The sequence below is a fragment of the Phyllobates terribilis genome, unplaced genomic scaffold, assembly GCF_046119375.1.
Source record: "Phyllobates terribilis strain yellow unplaced genomic scaffold, ASM4611937v1 Scaffold_4__5_contigs__length_816908805, whole genome shotgun sequence".
Lineage (NCBI taxonomy): Eukaryota > Metazoa > Chordata > Amphibia > Anura > Dendrobatidae > Phyllobates > Phyllobates terribilis.
The window spans coordinates 613958509-613978954 of record NW_027362764.1 but is presented as its reverse complement, the minus strand read 5'-3'; the positions used below and the strand labels follow the sequence as shown (position 1 = coordinate 613978954).

The following is a 20446-nucleotide window of genomic DNA, read 5'->3' as shown; positions in this document are numbered from 1 at the left end:
TGTCTGCCAGGCTTACTGAAAGAGCGGTCTGCGCTCACTATACAGAGAGTGTAATGTGATCACTCCCCGTGTGTGTGTGTGTGTGTGTGCGCGCGCCGTGCATGTGTGCAGCGTGTGTGTGTATGTGTGCATGCAGTGTGTGCATGCGCAGAATTGGCTGTACCTGGCGGCAGCTTTTGATTTTCAAAATCAGTTTTCAAGTGACAGTGGTGGTCAGTCATTGCCTGTCCTTGTGACATCACTGTAGAAGATGGCACTATTGCTTGCCTAATTTCTAATTTTAGCTATTGGCTTTGACTTTCGATGAATCATCTATGACAAATCTGTAACTGTATCACGGCACATTTCTTTTTATAGTGATGTTACGTTGTCAGAGGAGAAACAGAAAATTATGCTGTTAGAGAGAGTAAGTATCCTCCTTCTTACTGTTGTATGCTTATGTAGTAATTAGGCTTAGCTTTTGTATTCAATGCTAACATATATAATTTTAGGAAATTTGTGCTACAATAACATTTAAGATCCCATTAGTGTAGTAATACTGCAGACCCTATCATAGTGATCAAAACCCCAATATTTAGTAAATATGGCAGCACTCTCTCTTCTCCCCCTTGTAGTTCTGGGAGAGAAAAGAAATACACTATACTCAACTGCTGTCCTGTGCTATAACAAAAAAATCTAATTTCTAGATCTCCTTCAATAAATTCTTCCCTAATCTCCTCTTCACCCCCCCCTATCATCCATCCCCGTGTCATTCCCGTAGTCAGATATTATATATTTTTATTAATTTCTTTATTTGCATTTAGCTAGGGTTAGGGTGTCTTCAAAATTAATATATATTTATATATAAATGACTACTGTTACGTTAGGTTTACTATATATAAAATAATGACCCATAGAATGTTCACTGTGGAGCAGGCGTACACCCGGCTTTGCTCCAGCAGTTCCGGGATTGATACATGATACAGAATCTGCTTCTGAAGTAGAACAGTTTTTAGCCAGTGACAATTCCTCTTCCCCCACGGGATCCCACAGCTTAATGGTAGCGGAGTCCGTCGTCACTGCTGAATCGTCAGAGACAGGCCAAGTTCTGCATTCCCCCTTCCATTGTGATATCCCGACAATGCGTTTTCCCCTCAAACGTCCCCGTTTTTAGCAATTCCAAGAATAAAAGTAGGTGTCACCAATTTTACTCCCTTTGAATTTTTCCAAGTTTTCATTACCCCAGAAGTCCTACAATTAATTGCCCACCAAACAAATGTATATGCCCTACAACATATTTCCCAAAACTCCACATCCTTTCATTCCCGTTCATGGATCCCTACAAATGTCCCTGAAATAAATACATTTTGGGACCTCACCCTTAACATGGGTTTAGGAAAAAAAAAATCCACTCTCCATTTCTACTGGGCAACAAAGTTTGTCCACAGCACCCCTTGCATTTTCAACTATCATGACCCGAGCCTGTTATGAATCCCTAATAAGATTCCTTCATTTTATTGACAATTTCCAACCCCCCTAAACCCCAAGAAATGACCCCAACTATGATCACCTTAGTAAATTGAGACCCCTAATTTCCCTCCTAAAGCATTCATTTTAAAATTCCTATACCCCTGAGCAAAATGTTGCAGTTGACGAGTCCCTGATGAGTTTCAAGGGCCGTCTGTCATTCCGCCAATTCACCACCTCCAAGCGCACCAAATAAGGTGTAAAATTGTACAAAATGTGCGAGAGCACATCAGGGTACACGTGCACCTTTCTAATATATGAAGATAGGGACCGCAAAATGAACCCATCAAACTGCCCCCACCCCGGACAATTGATGCCATTTTTACATGAAGGGTACCACATGTATTGTACACCAACAATTATTAAACCAGTATCCCCCTATATAAATCCCTCCACGCTGCAAATATATCAGAAAAAAATGAGTAGGTTTTCTGTCACAGTTGGTTTCAGATGTTTGGAGAAGGGGGTGTCATTCTCACTTGCAAGTAACCAACTTCTTGCAGAGAAGTGGAATGACAGGAAAGACGTCTACATGCTGACCACGCTGCATGCGGACACCACTGTGACGGTCTGAGACGGGCTCTACCAGGGACAAGGAGAAACCGGTCTGCATCACAGATTATAATAAATTTATGGGTGGCTTAGACTTATCAGACCAGGTGCTTCAACCATATCTGGTGAAGCCGAAGACCAGGGCCTGGTACAAAAAGGTAGCTATGTACCTCATTCAGATTGCTACCTACTACATCTTCATCTTTTACGAGAAGTTTCAAGGAGCAATCACTATTCTCCAGTTCCAGGGCAAAATTGTCGAGTGTCTCCTATTTGACTCGACAGCACAGGAGGTAGCCTTGCCGTCCGAGGATGTCCGGAGACTTGCAGAGCACCATTTCATTTTAAACCCCATCCCTGCCACTCCCACCCAAAAGTAATCCCAAAAAAGATGCCGGGTTTGTTGGAAGGCAGGTAGGAGGAGTGATTCCTGGTATTATTGCGCTATATGCCCTTAACAACTAGGCCTTTGTATCTCCCCCTATTTTGAGACCTACCACACAACTTCCCATTATTACATTGCCATGAATTACACCAAATTGTGTGATAGGGTCTTTTTTTTTATTTTCAAATAATTTATATTTTTTGTTTAGTTGGCCCCAGTAGAGTTATTTTTATGGGACAAGTAATGAAGAGAATATTTTACCCCATTTCACAATTACTTCAAGGCTGCAATCCTCACATACCAAACTATTATTCAGACAAATTCTCGCCCACATCTGTACACTCCAGAATGTGGACCCCACAAGTGTGCTTGAAAAGTCAGGTCATCTGACAATTCCAGGACTTGATCACTCACAAACATTTTTGACCATTTATCTTAGTTTGACTGCTTTTACGACTGTCTTGTTACACCAAACTCTTCTTTCCATTTATATTATATATTTATGTTGGTGATACGGGCATGATCATTTTATTGGAGGATCTCTAATCATGAGGCTGTTCCTTACTTGTACACTATGGGCTATACTGCATGGTTCTTGCTGAACATCCTGTACCAGACAATACTTTCAGGATTTTGTAGGGGATTGGTTGTTTTGTGCACATACCGGTTGCTACCTTGGCTGGCGGGAGCCTGCTATGGTGTACCACGTCTACTGGCACATTCGTCTCTTCTATAGGAATTGATGGAGCTAAACGAACGTTGTACGACCAGTCTCTGAAAAGTAAACCTGTCATTCTAGCCCTGCTGGTGTTATTTCATCTTTGGAACAAACTCAGGTTTGCCACATAGTTGCCTGCATTTTCCTCCACATTTTGCCCTTCTCTCCAGTACAGTTTATTCTTCCTGCTATAACATACACAATTGCAGGACAACTGTTTTGTTAGCAAGACCAAGTTTTATAATCAGCAAATGTGTTTTTAGGGGCATGCGTCCCTCTGAGTAATAATTCCTAGAGGAATTCTTGTTTGCTCAATGTCTCTGTAAGCTTTGAATGGGTTCTAGAATTTCATCACTTTTACCCTAAAGACCAAATGGTGCGCCATCTATTATTATAGGCACAGACCTGGGTCCAGTACTCACATTGATGCCATGTTGGATGCATATCTGAACACTGGAAAACTAGTGCAATTAAATTTGAGGTGTGTTCCTCAGAATGTACAAAAAAGATTCATAAAAGAAACAATGAAAAAAATGCAAATTGTACATTTTCAAACTTGTATTGCATCAACTGCATTAAAAATGGTGGTATCAAACTACCCACTACATCCTTAGATAAATCCATTACAGGGTATAATTTACAAAAAAGACATTCATGGGGGTTTTCTGTTTTTCTTGATCCACACGTGCTCTGCAAATATGACAATCTATTCCAAATAGAGACAAATTTGTGTTCAAAATTCAAATATTGTTGCTTCTGTTCCGAGCTCCCCTGTTTGTCAAAGCAGAACTTTTTGACTTCATGTCAGCAAACAAGTGTATAACATTATGTATATTACACACAGAGAAGATCAAATATAACGAATACATTCGGCGCAGCAGACCAAGCACTTGTAACGTAGAAAATACACATCCGGTGGCTTCTCATTTTAGAACACATAAGATGCACTTTAATGTGAATCATATATATGCAATGTGTTTCGGCTTGTACCCGCCGCTGGATGTGCTTTTTCTTATGTATGAGCACTTCATCTACTGCTCCAAAGGTATTCATTATATTTGATCTCATATAAATGCCCTTTGGGTCTTATTTGGAGGATAACCAGGAGAGAGCAAGACCGGCTGCGTGTGATCAAGCTACGTCAGTGTAAGTGCTTTGAGGACTTGTGCCCTGTGTCTTGCACAGCTCGAGAAGGACTCCATTCATAAATCATATTTATTGGCTCTTGGTACACTCTGATAACGCTGTCAGTTGTCTTTTTATTTTTTCTATATAAAGGAAAAATTCCAAATTAATTTTATACTACACACCACACACACACACACACACACACACACACTCATATCACACACACCATACACACACACTCATATCACATACCCACACTCACACACCTACACACACTCATATTCGGCAAGCTGCACTGGACAACCCCTTTAAAATGTAGCAGCTTGCACTTTTTCTAGAACCATACCCAAATGATCTGGTAATGCATGTAATGGTTTCTCTTTTTCTGTTTTCTTGTTTTTAGACATTGCAACAAAAAGAAGAAGAAAATAAGCGATTAAACCAGAGACTGGTGAGAAATAACAATTGTATGGACAGTGCTTTCTTTTTAGTGGTGTAATGAGTGTTCTTTCAGAGATAACGATGTTGGTGCTAAAATCAGTATCTTGGCCCAAATAAAGTCAGAATTCCTCCCATATATTATAGGAGTATATATATTATATACTCCTATGTATGGCATACATCCCTATATGAGGAAAGACAAACAGAATAGCATCATACAAAAGCAGAAGCATTTTAGCAGAGCCCCCCTTCCTTCTATACTGCCGGCAATGCAGAAGTACCCCTGAATTTCTTTTTTGCCCCTCACTGCAAAGGAAAAAAGAATTCCGCAATCATTCGGCCTGAGAGAATTACTCGTAAAGCAGGTTCTTTATATACCAGTAAGACTGGCTGTGAAGGCAATGCAGCCAGTTGGTTTGTAGCCCAGCTCCGCAAGTGTTTACAGTGTTCTTATAAATCAGATGGATTCCTTGTGCTTCTTTTTTTTTAATGTTACTCACATAAAGAAATTAAATTTCAACATTTCATAATACACCTGAAGTCTTTTGGGTCTTTAAACCGTATGGAAAGCTGCAGGACAGCTGAGAATGCAGCATTTTCATGAGGTCTTACAGCACACGTTACTACTAGTGATGAGCGAGCGTGCTCGTTTAACCCTTTCACCAAACATGCTCGGGTGCTTGCCAAGTAGCTTTTGCTTGCTCGTATATTCTGTTCGAGTTTCTGCGTCTGCATGATTTACAGCTGTAAGACAGCCTCAACACATGCTAGGATTCCCTAACAAACAGGTAGTCCCTGTATGTGTTCAGACTGTCTTACAGCTGTAAATCATGCAGATGCAGGGACTCGAACATAATAAATGAGCACGCCGAAGATATTCGGAAAGCACCCGAGCATGCTCGGCGAAAAGGTTAAACGAGCACTCTCGCTCATCACTAGTTATTACAAGTAACTTTTCAGTTTAGGCTGTCTTGTGGGTACATGAGTAATAAGACAATTTCTGGACATTAGATGACCTGTATCCTCCATTTTTTCAACATCTGCAGGCTCTAACTTTAGTTTTCAATTCCCACTAAGCTAGTGTATGGCGACTAGATGCTTTGATGTCTCCTATACACAGAAGCAGAGCAATTCCTGCTTTTTTCTCATGTTAGCACATATTCAAGTGCAGCAGCAGCATGAAGGAGATTATGCAGCAGTACTGATCTGTGTGGCTGAGAATCCAGATCTGGGATAATCTAAGTCACACGGTAATTGCTGTCTGTCTCGCCTCTTAGGGGCTGATACATCAAAGTTTTTTTGCCCTAATACTGACATAAACACTTTGAAAAGTCACAAAACATTTTCACCAATTGGCATTTTCATGCCAGGTTCAAGAAGCTCACCCAGGATGAACTGAGCTGTGGAGGGCATTGGGCATGGTTCTTTTCACCCATCAAATTCATAGAAAGCTGCAGTGTTTCTTACGCCAGAAATGTTACTCCAGTCTGCTGAGGTGCACAAAGGCGCATGCCACTCGTAAGATGCGCCAAATTCATTAAGGAGCACACAACTTATGCCTGCACACCTCATGTTAAGACTGGCATATCAAACGCCATTGTAAATGAATCGGGGGGCCTTAGTGTTCTTACTCTGCTCTCCCTTCTCCTCTTCATAGAGTATAATAGGAGGTGTAACCTGACACCTCACTGTGCTGACAGGCTGTCTTGCTTTTACCAAGACCCATTTGAGCTGTTTTTAATTTCAGATTGTATAATGAATTCAGTAGGCTGGGGTGAGATGTGGCTCATAAGAAGCATATTTCTCTAGTAATATATATTACAAAGCTTCTTCTATTCACTTTTACTATTTATTAGTGTTGAGCGAACGTGCTCGGATAAGGCTTTATTCGAGCATGCTTGTGTGCTAACACCGTGTCTTCGGGGAAAACAAAAACAGTAGAAGCGCCAATGGTGAAGAGCCTGAGGTTTGGGGGGTGGAAATGAAGGGGGAGATGTAGTGTTGTGCAAAGGAGCCCCGCACAACAAGGGAAAACTGTTCCAGGTGGGAGTCTGTAAGATGATCACAACTTGGCAGGAACTGTTGTAGGGAGCTTCTGTCTGCTTCAGCGGTCACATGACCAGGACCGTGTGACCGAAGTGGGCATTCCACAATGACATTACGGCAGGTCCTGTAGTAGGCTAGTTGTAAAAAGAGCAGCTTCCACCGCTCTCCACAGGGGAGATTAGCAATCAAGAAAGAAGGAATTCTGCGGTGTTAGTGAAGCGCTAGAACAACTAGACAGTGGATTAGGTTATAACACACAAACCTTTTATTGTTTAGTACGCTCTAATGCCACGACGCTTTCGATCTACCTGAGGAAGATAGCGTCTGCTATCGAAACGCGTCGTGGCGTTAGAGAGCGTACTAAACAATAAAAGGTTTGTGTGTTATAACCTAATCCACTGTCTAGTTGTTCTAGCGCTTCACTAACACCGCAGAATTCCTTCTTTCTTGAACACCGTGTCTTCGGCATGCTTGAAAAATATGTTCCCGTCGCCACGGCTGCATGTCTTGCAATTATTAGACAGCCGCAAGACATGCAGGGATTGGCTGTTTGTTAGGCAATCCTTGCATGTGATTTTTTTTGTTAGGCAATCCCGACATGCAGCCGCGGCGACGCAAACATATTTTTCGAGCACGCCGAAGACACTCTCTTAGCACACGAGCATGCTCGGATAACGCCTTATCCAAGCACGTTCGCTCAACACTACTATTTATACAAATTTTGTTGAAATAACAAATCCCATTTTAGTAGCAGATTTCCAATCAGTATGTTGCTTTTTTATTTTTGGATCCCCAGTTTGTTGGAAAGAATACGGTGTTTCTGACTTATATCTCATCACATCACACACTACTTTTCTGTCTGCCCTTCCTGCTATCAGCAGACTGTTTAGTTATCATGTAATCTGTTTTCAATCTTATATCGCTTCATATTTGTGATTAAGTTATTAAATAATGATTAAATAATATATAGTAATTAAATAGTGATTAAATAATAAATAATAATAATAAATAAAAAAAATAAGTTTATTTTGTAATAACAGCAACTCACATTCATCTTCCGTTTTCTTGTGCTGGCTAAATAATGGAATGTAAGATATTTTGAAAATATTCAATTATAAGCACTTTTAACCCACAGATGAGATTTTTTTTTATTAGTATGAAATATTCTTTGTCAATTATACAGCAATGGAGAGAAGTGTTATATTTTACCAGTGAACCCATGGCTTCTATGTTACACCAGCAAGTGTGAAAAAAAAGTAATATATTCCAGGCCTGTAGAACTTGTCAGGGTTTCTAAACAAATTATATGTGCTTCTAAAATAGTTCTTCATTTGTAAGTAAGACACAGTCTTATATGGTGACCGGGTCAAGGTGTGGTACATTACTCATTTTGCTGACTGCTGTGTGTATTGCACATCTCTGCCTCTGCCATCTCATGGACACATGGTTAAACAAATGCAATGGGCAGTCAAATATGCAAAACTAAATTAACCAGCAAGAATGAGAAATATCATTTTTTCTAGATTATAAAAGACTAGGCCAATAAGTGAATCCACATTGGATAAGGAGGATTTATCCATAAATGATTTTAAAAACAGTTGACAATCATATAAAATGGCAAAAGGAGTAATACACCCATTGTGGCAACCATTCCCTCGTCCCCCATCTGTTTTTGATCTTCTGGCTGAAGCAGTGTTGTGTCAACAAAACCACTTCAGTCAATCACTGACTGCGGCGTTGGCCTCAACATGTCACCACTACAGTTATTTGCACCGCAATGTGATCGTCCCAGGCAAACCACACTTATGGGACATTTGGTCTCAAGTCGTATACAACTTTATCATAGATTGCAATGCAAGTCATGTGTAACTGTGACCTTTGTGCAATTTTTTTTTTAAGGCTAGGAAAACACAGGTTTTTTTTGTAACACTGTTGATTTGAGTTGAACTGTTAATCTGGATACAGAAAACCACAAAGTATGCCAGGACAATAATTTATTAAGATCGAAACATGAATAAGGTATGCAACATATAGGTAGCCACCAAAAAACTATGACCATATGTAGATGACGAAGATGTGAAACGTGCGTCAGGTGTTTGGTGGAGGAGTGTGATTGCACTCTGCACTTTTTTGATATGTCTGATCATTCATATTTGCCAATAGCATTGCAATCTATCACCTTGTGTCCATATACGTATGGTCATAACTGCTAGGTGACCCGTTCATATAATATGTATCGCACTTAATGAAAATGAGAATCTCCTAATACATATATGCCTATATATGTCACCCCATGGTTGCTTAATTTCATATTACTGGGTCTCCTAGTATTTTCAGATATATCTCGTTATATATATCTATGGGTTGTTTTACATCTTACTAATCTATGTCCATCTATATATGGTCATAGTTTTTTGGTGACTACTAGTGATGAGCGAGCATCTTCTGTTAACCCTTTCTGCGAGCATGCTCGGGTGCTCGCTAAGTATTTGCAAGGTTCTCGAAAGTTATGTTTGAGTCACTGTGTGTGCATGATTTGCGACCGTTAGGCATTCTTCACATGTATTAAAGCTGTCAAACAGTCTCAAATCATGCACACGGGAGTGATTCAAACATTACATTCGAGCATGCCGAAGATACTCGGAAAACACACGAGCATGCTCGTAAATATCAAGTAACGAGCATGCTCGCTCATCACTAGTGAATACCTATATGTTGCATACCTTATTCAATAATATAATAATCTCATATATATATATATATATATATATATATATATATATATATATATATATACACCTATGTATGTCACCTTGTTACTGTGTGATTGCATAGTAGTGGGACAAGGATTTTACTTGTTTTTGTATGTTTGCACCTAATAAAATAAATACTTTTAGTCATGCTTCAATAAATTTCTGTCCAGGCATACTTTGTGGTTTTTGGTATCTTTTATGGCTCTCAGTGCCTTTTGGGTCACTTTACCTCTATCTGGGTTTACAACTCTTTGATGTTTAACTGTCAATCTGTAGCTGCTGTCATTGCAATGCATTAAGTGCATACAGACTTCTTTTTTTTTTTTTTTAACGACCTACGCCTCGGTCTCTAGCTATGGCAACTTGATGGATGAACGATCTGTAGGAAGATAGATCTTGTGCATGCCTAGATAGGTCCACCATGGTCTTTGCTGCCGTTATCTTGATAGTATCAAGCCATCAGGTTACTGGTCTTCCCATAGACTCCATCTGTTAAATCCGTAGCGCTTCAAAAAATATCTCAGTATGGCCTTCGCCTTATAACCAAGTTTCGGCTCTAGAATAGTCATACGTCGGCAAGTTGCGGAAAGACGCAAAAAAATGTTTTTGATTGTGCCACTTGCCGCTTCTTGACATATGTCACCATGTAGCCCTTGCCTTAATTTTATAAAAAATATAAAAAATTAAAATATCATATCAAAATATGATGTTTTTTAACCCCTTTAACCAAATACCTTAGGGTATGTTCACACTGTTATTTTACGTAGATTTTGGAGAGGATTCTGTGAATGGAATTAATTACGCTGCCGGCTCTTGACATATGCCTCTCTCCTTTTTTTTTTAGCATCGGATGCAGACCAGGCTTTTGATAGTCCACTCACTATTAAGTACATTCAGCTTAAATGCCTTCATAAAAATCTGCCATTCTGGCTCTATATTCTAACTTTTGGCTAAAGTGTTCTTTTCTTTCTTCCTTTTTGATCCTTTCCATAACACTAATGGAACATGCCATGTCTGTCCTCCGTCGTGACTAATTTTTACATTAGTAATGGAGTCCCTGGTGGAATATCCTTGAATTAGTCCTAAAATTCAAGGTATTATGATTGGTCAGAGTATCATACTTTACAAAACCAATAAATTCTCTTTATGAAGTAATAAACCTCTGGTCTTAGTATATTTTCTCACTTTAAAGTTAACAACTAAATCCCAGATCTTAATGTTTGGACTAAATAATGAAAATAAATCTATTTAATGGTTCAAATATCCTTTTCAGTGGACTGCGATTAAGATTCAGTATTTAGAAATCAATATAACAAATAAAAGTGTTTCCTATATTAACAGAAGGACTCTATGGTAAACAATCATACCTTCACATTTTTTTTTATCTTGGGCTGTGAAAATTGCACAAATGTAAATGATGCCAGTGTATCCTGTATCCTGATCTTTAAATGAGAACTGTATTTTTGACAAAGTTTGCAAAAATTAATAGAAAAGCTGCTAGAAGAAACTGTGTAATATATCAAATCTTATAATTCTGCTTCTTTCTAAACTCCTGAGCCACATCTTCCCCTCTTATTGCTACTTAAACGCAAACCTCACTATGAAAAAGCAGCCTAAAGGAAACCTGTAATCAGGATTTTGCTAAGTTAACTACAGGCAGTGACAGGTTGGCGCTGTTACACTGATTAATATGATTCCTGGGTTGATGAAATCTGTCTTGTGGTTGTTGTGTAATCAGTGTTTTCAGTTTTGAGTTAATGAGATGCTCGTTCTCCGTGGCGGCCGTTTGGGGGGAGAGGGGAAGCTTTTTTTGGTGGTCTCGCCTTATCGTCATCATTCTGGGCTTAAATGACAGGTCACCAAACCTTCAGTGACCTGCCTCCTGTTTTAAATACTGCCCTTGCACAGTTAATATTGTGGTCTTTCAAAAAACACGTTCAATTCTTCTGTTGAATATTTTTATATTTCCAATATTCCATATCACTATATTAAAAAAAAAATCTATAAATGTATCCATTTTCACACTGACCACTAGGCCTTATATTAGACTTTCTGTACTGTACTGATGACTTTTTATCAGCTTCATTATCCTCACAGACAGGACTCTGTATACAGTAGATGATCCACCAATCACAATGACCCAATCATACAAACAAATTGGGTCTGAGTCAGTCTATTTCTGCTAATGTACATGTGAAGAGCAGGAAGAATGAGTCTAACCAAAAATAATAAATGACTAAAAGAATTGTCATTATAAATAATATTCTAAATACTTTTAATGAGCATATCACAATTGTTTTGTCTAGGGAGCTAATCGCTGTTGAATTAAAATGGCCGCTGTCCCACAGTAGTGAAATAGACCTGTGTTGTAATGTTAGGACAAATGCCTGTGGGCATATGCAGTAGAAAGCTCCGGCACTGACCTGGTGATAATCTGTACCCTGTATTGTCACCGCAGCACTTCTGGTATCTCCAGTACTAGCGGAGCACATCTTCCTACATATGAGGCAGGGTGGTGCCTCCTACTGTGCATGCTCACAGGCAGCTGTGCCAACATTCTGGATCAGGTTTCCCTCAGTGTAACAGGACAGCAGCTATTTTTATTCTTTCAATGACTCCCTCCCTAGATAAAAACAATGGTGATTTGCTAAATAAATATTTTTAGATATCTCTTTATAATGACCTTTACTTTGGTTATTTATATTTTTCTATTCCTGGTGAACCCCTTTAAGCCTAGGATCATTTAAATACAGATAGCGATGTGATGATATTCTAGTGATACGGTCCCTTTAATTTAAAAAAAAAAATATATAGTTTCTTGATTCAACAAATATGCACATTATATATTATCGGTGTATGCACCATTGTCTTACGAAATTGCTCCACATGTTCTGAAAATCAAATGTAGTCTGACATGTATAGAGAGTTAGGAATCTTTGCACTTTTGGTGGCCTATGGGAAAAACACAAGTGTTAGTCACTTTACATTGAAAGTAAAGCTCATATTATTATAATATTATACATTTTAGACTAATATTTGATTTTTTTCTTATTTAAGATGTCGCAGAGCTTGTCATCAGTTTCTTCAAGGCATTCTGAGAAAATCGCAATTCGAGAGTAAGTTTTTATTTCTTTTGGATAGATATAAGTATATTTATATATGTATATAAAGTATTTGTGGGGGAATATATATTTTTTTCTTTTAAGAGCCCTTTTACTTTTTCTAGTATATTATAAATAATCCAATTGCTGCTACAATTCTGAATATATAATTGTCATTCTCGTGAAATACAGCGTTAGCCCCCTGGGCTTCTTCTCTACTGCACTTCCAGTTATTGCAGATTTATAATGACACACGATAAACATGTTAAATGATAGGAGTTTACAGCATTGTGGCCACCTTACATGTTCATGCAGTCCTGAGCAGTTATGCATGCTGTAACTCAGGATTAGTCACAAAAAAAATAAGTTGACTAAATTCTGTTGATGCCAAATATGTAAAGTTGTAAAATTGTGTTCACATGAATATACATAGTTGATGTAAGCAGCCTGCATGAAGTGCTATGTGTTAATGGTTTATAAAAAAATTCCACCATTGTACTTCTGCAGAACATCAGTAATTTTTTTTTTTATCTAGCTGAGTGATCAGCCGAATCTGTCAGAGTTGGTGCTTACTTCTGATGGCTCCCTCCCATTCTCCTTTCTTTTTGGCAGAGATAGTGACAGAGAAACAGTTAAACACCGGTTTCAATATCCTGGAGAGGGGGAAAAGTATATACAGACTCAGGGGTGGCAGAGAAAAGAGGCTATAGAAAAGGAGCAAAGTACATGAAGTGAAAATAAGTGCAGGATAGAAGCTGTGCTGATGTAAGAGCTAATAAAGACAGCAGGACATTGGATATGCTCACACCCCACATTATCTTTATTACCGGGAGAGACACTCCTACAGAGAAAAGTCTGAACCCAGGATCAGGCTGCAGACTGCATATCGGGGTCTGATAATGAATGAAGGAATGAGATTGCCGAGACTTATTGCGCTTATATTAACTAAAGATAATCACAAAAGCCATCACTGTGCATGTAGATGCACGGACTCCTGCCTGCTGCCATTACTGTGCAAGCTCTGCATTAGTAAAGCCTTTTTTATGGCAATTGAACCTTTCTCTTTGAATGTGTTTTTTGTGATTTAGTTTTCATGCAAAAGAATGTCTTTGCAATATTATGGCAATTCATCTGATCAGTCTTCAGAACAATAATTCAGTAATACAAATTGTACCTACAAAAACTAAAAGATCAAACTTTGTGCAAACTAAAGTTTGTTTGTTAGTCTCAAATTTTTGGCCACGGCAGTAAATGTAGTCTTTTTAGCCAACTGGGCATTGTCCCCTAGTCTTCTGTATAGATGTTTTCTTGTGGACAAAGAATAAACGGCTCCAGATTCAGGAGAACAGAGGAGCATTTGCACCAGGTAAAATGAATGCACATATTTATGGTAAGTGACATGTCCTCTTTAAATTGTTGTGTGGATTGTTTTCTTACCTTAAACAAAACCTTTCACATTTACGACCTATTTTACCGTATTTTATTTTGCCAAATATTTCCAAAAAGGGTGGGATATCATGTAGATAAGTATGTGATCACTTTTTCCATGGGTTCTGATAACACTTCAGCTTAGTGTGCTTTTTCTCAAGATGAACTAAATATCTGTCTAGTAAAAGTCCAATTTTAGTTAATAAAAATGATAGATGTTTTTAGTTTGGAAACCTTTTTAAAGCAGGTGATCATTTCACATATGCATCTTATCTTCTACTGAATCTCAGTTCTAGTGTGTATTAGAGCTTAGAATACAGGTCCTATATACTGTGCGTGATTGAAGTGGTGGTCGATCATGCACGCCACAACATCATTCAGACACCCCAGGACTGACCGATATCTGAGTACAGCTCTCAGCGATCTCCCATTAGTTCAGTAGACTTTGAATAGTGCAGCAATGCACATACTTGTGCTGTGTTCAGCCCGGGAACATGGGACTCTTTTTGTTAATGTGTGTTGGGTTTCAGGAAAATAGACATTTATAACCTTTGCCGTGAATTGTTGATTTGGAGAAAACTCCTTTTGCCTGTAGTTAGGGCATAGGTAGGCATGACCGAAAAACTGCCACTGGGAATCGGGACACAGAATATAGAATTTTGGTATATAGAAATAATCCAGTACATTAATAGTTAAGAGTAAAAAAAAAAAAAAGTGTTTAAAAATGTAACATTTTTTTATTTATCAAAGCTATTTGCCTATATGTACAATAGGCAAACCATTTTTATTTAAAGGGGTATTCTCATCTCCAAGATCCTCTCCCAATATGTAGTAGGTGTAATAATAATAATATTAGCAAGTACCTCCAATTAGAAATATAGTATGGTTTTTCTGATTCTCTGTGTCACTTATCTCATGTGCAGGCATTGCAGGACCTTAGGTATCCATGGTTCCGACCATTGATATAGTGAGTTAGCTCATTGCTGATGGCCGTAACCATGGATACCTAAGGTCCTGCAATGCCCTGCACATGAGGAAAAAGACAATGAAAAAACAGAAAACTGTACTACATTTCTAATTGGAGGTATTTGCTAATATTATTATTATTACACCTACTACATATTGAGATAGGATCTTGGAGATGGGAATACCCCTTTAATATTTTATACCTCAATTTTTAGTAGTCAAAGTTATTTGCTCCTTACTGACAATTTGGCTACTGGTACGTCCCATGTTGAGTGCCTGTGTATATAGAGCAGGCTCAGGAGCTGAGCCCGCACCATACCCAGCATCTGCTTGTAATGACTAAGATCGGATCTAAATGCCAATTGCTCTCTCACTATCTGACAGTGGCATCTAAAATGCATGATCCCATGTGGCCATCGCCTTTCCATTGTGCTATGCAATCCCGGAATGCCAGTGGGTTGCCATGGCTTGAAAGGGCCAACTGATCGTGCCCATGGCTGTCATTTTGTTACTCCTGTGAAGCCCAGCCATAGGAGACCTATTATTTTAGTTATATACTGCAATAACATAGTGTTGCAATATATAGAACAAGTGATCAGAGGTTCAAGATCCTTGAGTGGACTAATAAAATGAAGTAAAAAAAAAAGTTTTGAAAAATAAACATAAATATTTTAATCACCCTCCTTTTTCCTTTTTAAAAATGCATAGAAAAAGAACAAACATATTTGGTATGACCAGATCTGTAAAGGTCCGATCAATCAAAATATAAAATAAATTAACCTGTGCTGTAAAAAAAAAAAAAAAAAAAAGTCCACTTGACAGAATTGTATTTTCTACCATAACTGCACCACAAAATGCAATAAAAAGCGATGAAAATGTTTTATGTACCCTGAAATTGTACCAATTACAACGTTCGCTCACCATGCGAGAAGCAAAACCTCACACGTGTCCATCAAGGGGGGAGTGCAAATGGTACGGGTATAGTAAAATCTCGACACAAACCAAATTGTCTATATTTTTTTTTTTTTTAATTTTACAAAATTCTGCTTTTTTTTTGTTTTTTCACCACTCAAATAAAAGAACAACTAACAAATTTGGTATTTCCTTAATCACACTGACCTGAAGAATCATCAATGAACGCAGAAAAAACAAAACCGATATGTTCCATGGTGGTGCAAAGAATAACGCCGTAAGAAACCAACAAAGAGAGTAAAATGTTCGTAAATATGTGGAGAAGCATAGATGAAAAGCCAAAATATACTGCATTCTGAAGGGTTTAAGCTCTATTATCTTAGTGTGAAAAAAATGTTTTTGTCTTCTTCATTAATATACAGTATGCAAATGTTATCAGGCTTTCACTGTCCCATAATTGTTAGTTTTCTCAAGTTTCTGGACTCTTTGTTGCTGTAGGTGGTACATTAGCCATATACCAGAATGACAGCATAGCATTAAAAACAAGTATATACAGTTATGTCTTGCGTTTCTACTCTATAAATAGTCGTTAAATTGCATGCAGGAGCTGAAGTTTTTATTAGAAGACCCCAAATGGCATTTACAATGGAGACCATCATACAAATCCTGAAATATATGCACATGGGGGACATTTAGCTACCTTGCCTTAAGATTTAATGTTGTTTTCACATTATAAAAAGTGCAACCTTAAATTGTGATTTGAAGATTAAGGTTTATTTTTCCAATCTACACACTGTAGTTAGTGCACTTTGCTGTTGTATTATATACAGTCAATATAGAAAGAGAGACATCCAGCTCACCGTTTAAATATCCTTGTAACCTGGAGCACCGAGAGATGCCTCGGCGTAGCGTGGATGTGTAGCCGAAATGGAGGAGGAATACAGCTCACGGGCAAACCATTTCTTCATTCAGGTAAGTATGGTAAAAAAAAATTAAGGATAAAATCTTCATGATCGCAATAGCATCTATGCGTTTCAGGTGTCTTAGCAACCTTAGTCATGACTTAGAGTGCTAAGACACCTGAAATACATAGATGCCATCGCTGACATGAAGATTTTATCCTTCATCCTTTGTACCATACTTACCTGAATAAAGAAATTGTATACCTGTGATCTGGATTCCTCCTCCATTTCGATTGTATACAGCAGTGGTCCCCAACCTTTTTTTGCACCAGCGACCGGCTTAAAGCAAGACCACTTTTCCATGGCCCGACAGGGGCGGGGCTTTGGTCATATGGGGGTGGGTTTATGAAGGGGGTTGGAGGTTGATGCAGCAGGGAACATCAACCCCATACAGTGTGCTCTGAGCGCCACAGAGCACACTGTCAGTGTTTTAGTGTCACTTCCTTGCATGGTCACATGGGCGTGACATCAGCAGAGGTCCTGTAGTAGTGTAGCAGCTACACTGAAATTATATATATTTACTTATTTATTTTTTATTTTATTCTTTTAAAGATTTCTTGAGCCAAGAGGAAGGAAGGAAACATTTCTTTAGAAAAACAAATTATATATACATATGTATATATGTGTGTGTGTGTGTGTGTGTGTGTGTGTATGTGTATATATATACACATATATAATTTAGGGCCTAAATCACTCAATAAATGGTGCCTGCAACCTGTATACAGCAGAAGCACAATGGCTACTGGAGTCACACACATCCCCCCATTCATTAAAGGGGTTGTCCACTACTTGTTATTCCCCCCACAATGTATCCCCCGGGGCCCATAAGTGTCTTTGTAATTACCTTCTGTTGCAGTTACTGCCTGTGGGCGGCGCTATCACTGGCCGCTCACAGGCATCACGTGACCCCCGGCTGCAGCTGGCTCTGACATCCACTGATGTCACTTCATGATTCCGGATGCAGCCCGGGGTCTCTGTCTTCTGCGTTCCACCGGTGGATGCTTGGTTGTGGGCAGAGTTACCCCGCAAGTCACACCCGGCATCCACCGTGCGCTTTCCCTCTCCTCATTCATCGGGAAAGAGCGTGGTGGATGCTGGGTGTGACGCGTGGGGTATCCCCGCCCACAGCCCACCATCCACCATGGGGACCGCGTCACTGATGTCACGCCTCACTTGACGTGACATCAGTGGCAGGTCACGTGGTGCCTGTGAGCGGCCACCGATACCACCGCTCACAGGCCGAAACTGCAACAGAAGATAAGTGCAAAGACACTTATGGGCCCCGGGGGGATACATTGGGAGCATAATAAAAAGTTGTGGCCAACTTCTTTAATTCATTCTCATAATGCAACATAACAAGCCGGTGGTTGCTCACAGAGGACAAGAGCCGCACACACTTGTTATCTGGGATACCTGGCTACTCCGCGCAGTAATATCCAGACATAAGTGGGGACTGAGGACTGTGCAGATCTGTTGCCGGGTCCCCTCTCCACAGCGGCTAATAGAGCTCTGCTGCTCTCTGCTGATGTCAGGCCCATGTGTCCATGCAAGGAAATGATGTCACCTGAAGGGGTGGGGCCTGCTCCAGTGCAGAACTGATACCCGGAACCCAGGTCAGACGCGGCTCCCTTTAACACAGTGTAGTGCCCACAGTGTCGTGGCTTCGGGCATAGCTCCCGGCGAGGACCTGGTCTACAGTGTACACCAGGTCCCCACCGGGAACTATGCCTGGAGCCACGGCACTGTGGCCAGATCACCGCCCCGCCCCACCAAGCCCTACATAATGTGCTGTGCTGGGAGCTGCGTCACTGAGGCCAGCCCGCCATCCCGGCACCCCCGCATAATGTTCTCTGCCGGGAGCCGCGTCTACTGAGGCCAGCCTGCTTCCCCGCCCCGTCACTCCCTGCAGTAGCGGGCAGCATCCACCCCACACAGTGTGCTCTGAGCCGCGGACTGGAAAAAGAAAACCCAACGGCCCGGTCCTGGTCCGCGGACCGGTGGTTGGGGAACCCTGGTATACAGTACCGTAGAATCTTCTAAATTAAATATTACTTGTATTATGTGTTTTTCTGGCTATAAAAAAAGTATCCTTGGTTGTACCTTCTATTGTTTGAGAATTTCTGAGACAAAAGGAAGGTGTTCTCATAAAATTAAGCTAAACTAACCCCTCTAAAAACTCTGGATGTCCGACTTTGAAATGGGTAGGTGTTTGTCTTCCATCTGAACCCACTTCCTCCAGAGATACTAGATCATTAGATGATCATAATTTTAATCACATTTTAAGGCCCCCACACACAAGGATGGAATGACTGAATCGATGCTCGTTTAATGTGTTTGGAGACCTGCTGTTTCCCCAGACAGATGATGTTTAAATATAGAAGGATCTGTTCTATTGGATTTCCAACACTGTTCCTTCTGTACTCTGGGAGACAAGCCTTTGCCAGGCTTCTCTGCCACCAGCTCTCTCATAGAGAACACAGGCGCTCTTGGTCAAGCTGAGTGTTCCTGTGTACAAGAGTAGCGGTGGAGATGAACGTTCAGGTGGCAGTTGTTTAACGTGTATGGGGACCTTTGGTATTGTGAGCCCTTTAAAGTGAATCTTTCACCAAGTTTTCCCCCTTTAGAGCAACATAAAGTAGGCGCCGACATCTGGATTCCAGCAGTGTCACTTTGTGGGCTTTTTGCTGTAGTTTTGATAAAACACTGTTTTATCTTTTGCTCTGCTAGTCCTCTCACTGCTATGTACAGTCATGGCCAAAAGTATTGAGAATGAGACAAATAGTAATTTTTCCAAAGTTTACTGCTTCATTTTTTGTAATGGCAATTTGCATATACTCCTGAATGTCAAAGAGTGATCAGCTTAACAGCAATTACTGTACTTGCAAAGTCAATATTTGCCCAGAAAATGAACTTTAACCCCCAAAACACATTTCAACATCATTGCAGTCCTGCCTGAAAAGGAGCAGCTAACATCGTTTTAGTGATTGATCCATTAACACAGGTGTGGGTGTTGATGAGGACAGGGCTGGCGATCAATCAGTCATGATTAAGTAAGAATGACATCACTGGACACTTTAAAAGGAGGCTGGTTCTTGGTATCATTGTTTCTCTTCAGTTAACCATGGTTATCTCTAAAGAAACACATGCAGCCATCATTGCACTGCACAAAAATGGCCTAACAGGGAAGAGTATCGCAGCTACAAAGATTGCACCTCAGTCAACAATCTATCGCATCATCAAGAACTTCAAGGAGAGAGCTTCCATTGTTGTCAAAAAGGCTCCAGGGCGCCCAAGAAAGACCAGCAAGTGCCAGGACCGTATCTTAAAACTGTTTCAGCTGCGGGATCGGACTACCAGCAGTGCCGAGCTTGCTCAGGAATGGCAGCAGGCTGGTGTGAGTGCTTCTGCACGCACTGTGAGGCGGAGACTCTTTGAGCAAGGGCTGGTTTCAAGGAGGGCAGCAAAGAAGCCACTTCTCTCCAGAAAAAACATCAGGGACCGACTGATATTCTGCAAAAGGTACAGGGAGTGGACTGCTGAGGACTGGG

General features: G+C 40.0%; 1 protein-coding gene across 2 annotated transcripts in view; it reads left to right on the top strand.

Moving 5' to 3' along the window:
• Positions 1-20446, top strand: part of RB1CC1 (RB1 inducible coiled-coil 1) — a 114703-nt gene that overhangs the window by 77418 nt on the left and 16839 nt on the right. For both annotated transcript variants that reach the window (XM_073679296.1, XM_073679295.1), the window contains exons 18-20: positions 358-406; positions 4693-4740; positions 12587-12645. In XM_073679296.1, the coding sequence (XP_073535397.1) occupies positions 358-406; positions 4693-4740; positions 12587-12645 (156 nt within the window). The remainder of the gene's footprint in view (positions 1-357; positions 407-4692; positions 4741-12586; positions 12646-20446) is intronic.